At 30.6% G+C, this 10,298-nt stretch overlaps 1 protein-coding gene across 2 annotated transcripts; it reads left to right on the top strand.

Annotated features, from left to right (window-relative positions):
* The first annotated feature begins 1,129 nt into the window (after nt 1-1,129).
* LOC104096851 (mitochondrial carnitine/acylcarnitine carrier-like protein) lies at nt 1,130-5,253 on the top strand. 2 transcript variants are annotated; one of them, XM_009603290.4, is made up of 4 exons: nt 1,130-1,438; nt 1,567-1,660; nt 3,616-4,004; nt 4,507-5,253. In XM_009603290.4, the coding sequence occupies exons 3-4, from the start codon at nt 3,616-3,618 to the stop codon at nt 5,006-5,008; spliced, it is 891 nt and encodes a 296-aa protein (XP_009601585.1). In that variant the 5' UTR covers nt 1,130-1,438; nt 1,567-1,660; the 3' UTR covers nt 5,009-5,253. The 2 variants fall into 2 exon arrangements, with proteins under 2 accessions (XP_009601585.1, XP_018626562.1); XM_018771046.3 differs by having other exon boundaries at nt 1,130-1,369.
* The last annotated feature ends 5,045 nt before the right edge of the window (nt 5,254-10,298 follow it).

Consider the following 10,298-nt stretch of genomic DNA (forward strand, 5'->3'; position numbering starts at 1 on the left):
AAGGATTCAAGGTAGGGCTGCTTGGTCGTCACAGTCATTTGGAGTCTTTCCATTTTATTGTACCGTCAACTCTTATTCGAACAATATTGTATATTCGACCCTTGAGATCATTACATGTATTCAGTTAGAGTTCGTTACTCTGTATTACCAGTCTTGGGAGGTTCTTATTATTATTATTTTCGTTGTTGGTTTCGACATTTGCATTAAATTATATGTTTCAAATTTTTTTTTTGACTCGAATTGTAATTGTAATCGACTTACCTAGTCTAAGAGACTAAGTGTCATCACGACGCCTGTGGTGGAATTTTGGATCGTGACAATTATTATGGGTAAAATTATAATATACATACTTCATTTATTTTCTTAAAGGGAGTGCAAAATCAAAAGTGAACAACTAAGCTAGCAATTGGTCATAGAATCCCAAATTTATCCTTAAAAACATGATTTGAGTGAAATTTGATTTGAAGATGGAAATCTGTTTGAACATCATTTTTTAAAATATATTTCACTTTTTTTTAATAAACATGAAAAGTGACTTATACTCATAGGTTCTAAAACTATCAAAAATACCCAACCATATCAAACAAACAAACTTGCTAATCCTGTATATGCAGAACATTCATCGATGCAATTCATTATCATTATCACAAACCATAGTCTAGAACATAGATAACTTTGGCACAAAATTATTATTTTTATAATGAACTACATAATACACTATCCTAAAATCATAACCTGATATTTTAATATCAACTGCTAATAACACAATTACTAGCTATTACAATTCGTCAAATTGCAATAATATTACAAGATCCATCAGTCCGAAAAAAATAATAGTAACTAGCTAGTGGATTAGTTGGGTCATAATAGATGGTGGATTTTTTTATAAAATACAAAACATTAGTGTAATTTTTGAAATTATTAAAAAATCCAACGGTAGTATTTTGAGCCAAAAACAGGTCTAGCGCTAGTTTTGGGATTTGAAAATTTTGTTTTTAAAATCTACCAAAAAATGGGTAAAATCTACATAAATAAATAGGTTTTACCAAAAAATATTTGAAAAACATTTGTCAAAATCTATTGCCAAACGTTGCTAAAAGTGAAGGGAGGGAGTATTCAAAAAAGGCAACTCATAAATGTGGCTGGTTCTGCAATTTCCAGTAAATTATTTCTTCCTTTTTCTGCCCGAAGTAATTTTCCTTTTTTGGTCTAAATATGTAAGCAATCAAAGAAAGAAGGTGGTAACTTGGAGACGCAATTTGTTGAAACTACCATTTATATAAATACATGCATTTAATGGAGAAGTGAGCCTATGATGACTTTAATTAACTATAAAATCTCTCACCCACTCTGTCAAAAATTGCATACGGTGGTGGGAAAAAGGATCTGTTTACAATCTGCCTCCTCATCTTCTCCACTCCTTCATTACCTTCTACAGGTACGAATATATAGCAGTTCTGTATATTTTTGTGCGAACACCGATATTGACTCTGTTATATATGCTTTTCCTTCACTATTTGATCTGATTATGTAATATTGGTTATATTGGCTATCTTGGAATTTCAGATTGCAGCCCAAGGTCTTTACATAACATTTTGGATTTAATTTGGTTGGGTTGAAGTTGGATATATATTCGTTTGCACTATCAAGAATCACTCAGGTAATTAATTTTATTGCTTTTGTTTCTGAAATGGGGATTATGTGATTTTGTTTTAGTGTTTTGTTCTGAGCTGGATTAAGGTGTAGATTGGTTTGAGGCCAAATTATGCTGGAATTAGTTATGTTGGTATTATTTTTTATTTATCGTTTTGATATGTATTAATCTTAGTATTATCAATATTATCGTTTTATCCTGGATTAATATTCTACCATTGGACGGATATAAGTTTTTCTGGTACTATTTTTAATTTTGAGATTAAATTATCTCAAAATTAGTAACCAAACAAGATATAAGTCGATATTAAATTTTCGTCCCAATATTATTTTTGCTTATTTTGGGGAAACATAAAAAAAAGAAAGAAAAAGAGATAGAATATCAAGAAGTTGGTGGCATATTAATTTGATCATTTATTCACCAGAAGTACCTTTCTTTCGCTGGCATCTTAAAGCCCACAGCTGTAAATTTTATTTCCGCCATTGAAGACTACCAACCTTACCAGGCTTCAAGTAAAAGATTTTGATTATTCCATCTAAATGTAGTAATCTAATTTACTTTTTCCTTTTATAATCTAAATTCGTCCTTAAAACTTTGTATTTTTGTTACCTAGCATTAGGATATAGATTTGGTTGAAACTTGAAAAATAAATTTTTTAAGTTTTGTTGAAAAATAACTTTTAGAACTTGAAATTGTGTTTGGATATGTATTTTATTTAAAAAAAAAGGTGAAGTTTTGTGAGTGGAAGAAAAATTTTCACCCAAAAATCGCCCTAAATCAATTTTTAGGAACTTGATTTTTTTTTTCAAAAACTAATCATATTTCATGAATAAATATTATTTTCAAATTATTTTTTCCGTCAAAATCTATGGTCGGTCCTTGATATTCAATATACTGCTTTGGTAGGAGTGATGCGAGAGACATTTGTTTTTAATTGTAGTCATTGTAATGCATATCATAAAAAAAATAATAGTAATGCAACACGTTATGTGTTCAGTGTACGCATATTTTAATTCTTCCAAGTTTTGTTTTGTTTTTCCTTTTAAATTAATTACCTTACATTGTCCGTGTCAACAATATTAACTAAATTAGGGATTGCAAGACTTGTTTACAAAGATTTTATCTAAATCAGTACCTTTTTTTTAAATAAGAAATTAGTTTTCCCCATTTTTACTGACCAAATAATGCTTAGAATGGCTAATAGTCTAATGTTGCAGTACGTAGGACCCCCTCCAATACAGCAAGACAAAAGGCAAAAGTTTTTGTTATCTTTTCCCCTCTCTTTGCGGTGTTAAACGACTAGTCGCAATTAAAAACGGGTAGATTTATATATCTAATTATTAGTCTCGGATTAAAAAATAAAAATACTATTAGAAAAATGTTAAATGATATAAATGAAATCTGTACCTTTTTCTAAAGCAAGTTATTATTGTTAACAGAAACTAAAAATAAAGTATATTCTACAAAAGTATCTAATATTGTAAGATTATAAAAATGTACCGCTAAAATCGGTGATTGACTAAAAGCTCTTGTAATTAAGTGGCCCTGTTTATAAAAAAAGATAATGCAACCAAAATTCCACAATAAAATCAAGACATGCTTCAGGATACTTTGATCTGTTGTGCAGAAACTAGCAAAGAAGGTGAAAAAGAACAGCAAAAATTAAAATACTAGTAAAATACTATAGTGTGTATTATTTCAAGATAGTATTAATTGTCCATCAATCTTAACAAATATAAAGACATATTGCAAACATTGTTTTATTGGTGTCAGTAACAGTATATCAAGTGACATTAGTCTACCTCAGACAAGTATTTTTGCCTTCCCAATCCATATAACTCTCTCAAAGAAAGTTACATGGCATCTGCCGTTACTCTCATTGTGTTTCAAATAATAAGCTGCGCGCAGTTGGAGATATGTCTATTCCTTAATTCTTGTGCTTTGTCTTCATAATGTTGCAGATGGATATAGCAAAGGATTTAACAGCAGGGACTGTTGGTGGAGCAGCACAATTAATGGTTGGCCACCCTTTTGATACCATAAAAGTCAAGCTCCAAAGCCAGCCTTCTCCATTACCCGGGCAACCTCCAAAATATGCAGGTGCCATTGATGCAGTCAGGAAAACAGTAGCTTCTGAAGGTCCAAAGGGTTTATACAAAGGCATGGGAGCTCCACTTGCAACTGTAGCCGCCTTCAACGCTTTGCTTTTTACCGTTAGAGGTCAAGCCGAGGCGCTGTTAAGGTCTGAACCTGGTGCCCCTCTTACTGTCAGGCAGCAAATCCTTTGTGGAGCTGTTGCTGGTACTGCTGCATCGTTTCTTGCCTGCCCGACTGAACTCATCAAATGCAGGTCAGCTCTTTATTGCATTAACTTCAGAAGTATATTACTTCCTCTGTCCCCCTTTTTTTGACACTTGTTAGTTGTCAAGAGTTCATTTGACTAACATTCGGAGTTAGATTGGACTAGATTAATTTACTTTACAAAATAAAATATGGATGTTTAGAAACTGTACATATTAGAAGTTACAATTCACTCCATAAGATGGTGAAATAAGTCATTTTAAGATGTTAGTCAAAAGTTCACTAATTTTTGAAAATGAGAGTCTCAAATTTGGTGCAGAGGGAGTAGAGCATATCTTCAAATATATGTAAAGTTTTACTCAGCTCCTCTATGATCAACAGTCAAGTTGGCTGCCACTGGGCCTCATTGTTTAGGGCCAATAAACACAACTTATAAAAACTACTATTCATATCATTTCATGTGTTCTAAGGCTTCCTCTATGTAGCATTAGTGGTAAACCTGCTTGTGTATTTAGCAAAATTGATTGCTGAATTCTCAAATTTGACTGCAGATTGCAAGCCGATAGCGCGTTGGCAAGTGTAGGATCAGGTTCTGTGGCCATAAAATATGCAGGGCCAATGGATGTTGCACGACACGTTCTTCGTTCAGAAGGAGGTGTGAGGGGTCTCTTCAAAGGTCTATTCCCAACCCTGGCACGAGAAGTACCGGGAAATGCTGTCATGTTTGGCGTATACGAAGCGTTAAAGCAGTACTTTGCAGGAGGCATGGATACTTCTGGACTGGGAAGGGGTTCACTTATAGTAGCTGGAGGCTTGGCTGGTGGTTCAGTCTGGTTTGCGGTGTATCCAACAGATGTTATTAAGAGTGTTATTCAGGTTGATGATTATAGAAACCCAAAATACTCTGGTTCTTTTGATGCTTTTCGGAAGATTTTGGCATCAGAAGGTGTCAAAGGCCTTTACAAGGGGTTTGGACCTGCTATAGCGCGCAGTGTCCCAGCAAATGCTGCTTGCTTCTTGGCATATGAGATGATTCGGTCTAGTTTGGGATAATCGCTCCTCGAGGATTGATGGAAGGTTTTGGGAACGGTTACACTTACTTCTTTAACTAGATTTTTCCCAATTGGAATGATCTGTAATTCCAATTTATATTCCAGTAGGACAATTGTGCTTTAAAAAATTTTATACCATTTTTGGGGGACTAAGAAGAAAGAGATTTTTGTGAGCTAAGTTTTGTTATCATACAAATATACAAGAGGCATAGATTACCAAAAAAAAATAGTTGCCAGTTTTTGTTATCTGCTCTGCTAATTTCATCTTCAGTGTTTATTCGTTTTTGAGTTTTGACAATGTCAAGAATGACAAGATGATGGATTAAAAAATCCAGGAGATTGTACATTTCATTCAGATATTCACAATGCCGTATCTTAACATTTCAAATAATTGAAGCATGATTCTTGATTGAAGACTTAAAGATAGTTAGTGCTCGCGAGTGTTCTTAATTGCTGTTGTTTCTTTTCTATTTTGGCTTCAACTAAAGAGGTAAAGATGATAAAAGATAAGGTATAGTCACAAATAGGAGTGACTTATTGCAGATTGTCGTCATTAAAAATACTATCATTCTTCCCTTCTAGTCTCTAGCTAGTCCGTCCATGCATTCCGAGCGAATGGCAGTAAAACAGATTTATATCTTGCTTTGATGACATGTTTAGAACTTAAAAGTACAAACCTAACAGTTTAAAGAAAATCCTACAATCAAAATAATTTAGTATCGCCTTATCCCTTGTTCTTGTTTGGTTACTAATTCTGGGAAAGTTATCCTAAGATTAAAAATAGTACCAGTATAATTTATACGTGTCAGAGGGTGGAACAGTAATCCTAAAATAAACTAGTAAAATTGACAATCTCAGAATTAATACTGTTTACCCGAAAAACGGATAGAGTTAATTTTATACGTAGTTCTAAGGATACGTGAAATAACTTGGCACAAATTAAAAAGTAAGTAGAAATATACTGAGTATTGACTGTATAAAGAATGAAATACAAACCAAACTGAGTGGAAAACGGTTTGTGAACAAGCAAGACGAATCAATATACAAAACCATAAAAAAAGATAATCTCTATATGAATATCAGTATGTTTTCTTCTGTGAATATCAATAACATGAGAGTGTATCAATGCCTTGATCTTGGATGCCTCTACAGAAATAGTAGCTATCCCTCTTATAGTGGAGGAATCTTACTTTAGATATAATTAAAAATACAGTGGGGATCGCATGATAGATTAGCTTTTTCCTAATTCCCACAGAGATTCTCTCCCTTAGTGCGGCTGTAACGGCTCTTGTCTCTTGGCTCGATCTTGGTCAGATTTGGTATGTCGATTTCCAGATTTAGAGCTCGATATTGACTCGGAGCTCGGTATCGAATCGGGCTTGATATTGGTCGGTCTCTGGCTCTTAAGCTCGATGACACCGCTTCACTTCATAGTTCGATTTGCACTCGAGCTCGGTAATAATGACTTCGATCTCTGTATTTGATCGGTCCCAGAAATTCGAGCTTGGTAACCTGAATTCAAATCTCATCTCGATATTATGAAGATGACTTTCGGTCCATTATGTTCCAATCTTGACTAACCATAGAAAGGTCGAAACCGATTTTGACCGTATACAAATACAACATACCAAATAGTTAATAAGAAATAATATCAAGAATAATTAATTCCAGTGTAACTAATTTCAATATAACTAATCTCAACATAACTAATCCAAACATAACCTGTATTCAAACCAAACCACCCCTTATAGTAGTATAGTGAAGGAAACAGAAATTCTGTCTAATGGGAGTCTTAATTTGTATTCAAAAACTGTTGTTGGTACCTGTTACACTTGGCTTTCATATCTGTTTCTTGGAAGTTGATGACAAGAATAGAACTAGTAATCATTTACCTACATAACTGAAATGGACAAAGAATCTATGCACCGGAATACCTACACACCTATATTAATCATATACTCAGCCGCGTTTCAATTTGTTTAAATATTTTTGGAAAACGAAGGTCAAATTCATGCTCCCTTCGTTTTAATTTATGTGAATTTATTTCTTTTTCAATTCTTGTAAAAAAAATAATTATTTTTCTTTTTTGGAAACAATTTACCTTTATGCAATGATTTATAGTCACACAAAACATATATGCCTCGTTTTACATCACAAGTTCAAAAGTCTTCTCTCTTTTCTTAAATTCCCTACCCAATCAAATGGGTTCACGTAAATTGAAACGGAGGTAGTAATTTTTTTCTGTAAAATTGGACATAAATTCTTTTAGTTTATCGAAATAAAGTTTACATATTTAGAAACTACATAAAAAATACGATAAATTACAATAATTAACAATTCAAAATATTTAAAAATTATTTACAAAAAGATACTCAAAGAAAATCTTGTTTGGCTCTCCAAAAAGTAATAATTTCTAATTTTTTTTATGGAAACAGAGCGAGTATGTTATAAGACAAACGTTATCCTCAAGAATGGGATTCATCATAAAACAGTTTTATTGGTGTTTTATTTTGTGAATTATTTATTAGCTAGTCTTATCTTGTGCAATGATAAGATAAATAAATTAATAAATAAATAACTGACTCTTCTAGATGGCTTTCATGACTTGTATAGAACCTAAAAGTCCAAAATAAAGGGAAAGTTTAATAAATACAAGATCTATAAGAGTTAATGACATAAAATACAACTAATTTTCATATTACAAATTGTGCAACTATATAATGTAATTAAGTAGCATGTAACTCTTTAAAAACCCAAAACACTCCCCTCCGATCCACAGGCGGGATGATATACAAGCATTTAATTGGTTTTTTCTTCTTCTTGCAGCTCCGTATACTAACAGAATTAAAACTCTCTTTCTTTAAAATATACAAACTTGAAATATGCTAATGTGGTATACTAAAGCAACACTGTGTAAATATATTAAATGTATTAATCATATAATATATATTAAATATATTGTTTATATGTAATGAATATTTTAACCATACTACATGTCGTAGATATTATCTATATTATTATAAAAATTTGAATACAATGTCGGTTTACAAAAATAAGCTTATAATATTAAGCATAATAGCTCATAATAAAAGAAAATAATCGAAATTCTAGATATTAGCCTTATAATACTATTAATTTTAGGACATAATAATACACGTTAGTAATCCTACATGATTACCTTTAGGAATCCTATTAGTATAATTACTTTCGGGCGGTCTAATTCATATAAAATTGAACAAGTAAATATCTTTAGTCATGTAATCCTATTACTTTTAGGATATACTTCTTAAAAATTCATATTACTAATTTAATTCAAAAACGTATTATAATGTCCTATTACTAATTTAATTTGAAAATGTATTATATTGTCCAAATCCATTTAGAAAAAGGAGAGCTAGCCTATTTTATTATAAAAGTATAAATACAATATCAATATACCAAAATAGCCCTAAAATATTAAGCAGAAGAACTCATAGAGAAAGGACATAACTTCAATAACCTATTTTTTGGACTACAATACCTTATTTGCTAATTTTTAAAATTAATAAAATTTTATCTATTAAATTCTTATTAAAAATATGTAGGAAGATTTAATAAAATTAATTTCATAAGAATTCTCTGTATTGGCAATACATTACCACTCTATAATGTCCAATACCAAAAAAAGATAAAAGTAATATTAAATGGACTACATACAGAGTTGAAATTGAGAAAAAATACCCCAACGATAATATATTTTTATATTATATTTGAACTATTTTATTACTCAAATAATATTTTTTAATCAATTTTTCATGTAATATTGAAAAATACCCAATTATTCAACAACAACTAAGAAAATATTTAAGAATATAAATGTGTGAGAAAGAGAAAAAAAATAATTTGTAAGAGTCAATACCACTAATGATTCTACAAACATAAAAATCTAAAAGTGAAATGTTATATCAATCTTTTACTCTTTTGAAAATAAAATTTATAGTGGATAAAATTATAATTAAGATTTAATATTCAAAACAAGCGATGAAATATTAAGATCTAAATCAACATAGAATAAATTATTTTTTATGTTAAAATTAAATAATTAAATCTTTAATTAATTATTTAGCAAGAGAGTCCAATTCAGTTATTTTTTAAAGTATAATTCTTATTCAAGTTAAAAAACATATCTTAGGATACATGTATTTATTCCATAAAAAGAGTGTTAGAACACAAAGTAAAAATGTTAGTATATTATTAAGAATCAAAATGTCATACAAGTGAGTGAAGAAGCACAATCAAAACTAAATCATAATCAAGAACAATCTTTCAAAACTATATTATAAAGAGTCGACTCTGGTATAATGAGATTATTCTTTATAGATGTCTCCGGCGTAATCGAAATAATATTTATATGTCATGCATTACTTGTAAATATCATATCAAGAGGCGTGATACTATTAGCAATAATAGCAAGTGGTTTACCAACGACGATTTTATTGTGATGCCACCCACTTTAGATTTGATATATCTCTTCAAACAACTTAAATAACCATTACAAATATATCAAAACATAGCAATGATACTAAATTTGTCAGGAAAGCAAAATTGATAATATTGTATGAAGCACTTATGGCAAAGTGTCAAACAATCGAAATAATTGCCCATAGTTCTTATCAATGAACCGTTTGGTAGAAAATTAATGGTTTGGGAGGTGATTTCTATCAAGTACTACCAGTAGTTCTAAAATCGATAAAAGTAGAGACTGTAAAAGCTAGCTTGCCAAAGTTATACTTCTGGCCTCAAATGAAATAAGATTCAACTCACAAGAAATATAAAGTAAGAACAAATCCAGTATTTAGTGTCTTCTTACTTTATGTCGGAAACAAAAAAAAGCATCCAATAAAAGATGATTTGGTTTTTCCTAAACACTTCGTTATCAATCCCAATGGTAATAGTAGTACATTTAATAATAGAAATATTTCTATCATAAGATTAAAATATATTTTGTGCAAATCGCAGGATATAATTAAAAAGATATCTTAATTAGCTTGCAAAAATACATATATTGATCAACTAAATAAAAGGTTGATTGCAAAATTGTATAATAAAAATAAAGTGTTTTTCAGTTTTTGACTCAGTAGAAAATGATACCAATAATTACTACCATAAAAAATACTTAAATACTTTAATAACAAATGGCCTTCTACCATACATGTTTGTTGTCAAGTTTATTATTTCTACCGTATTTTAGTGTCACCGTATATATAATAGACTAAGTTAAAATTGGTCTTCCATTGTATATAGGTTAATTT

This window comes from Nicotiana tomentosiformis, chromosome 6 (genome assembly GCF_000390325.3).
Source record: "Nicotiana tomentosiformis chromosome 6, ASM39032v3, whole genome shotgun sequence".
Classification (NCBI taxonomy): Eukaryota; Viridiplantae; Streptophyta; class Magnoliopsida; order Solanales; family Solanaceae; genus Nicotiana; species Nicotiana tomentosiformis.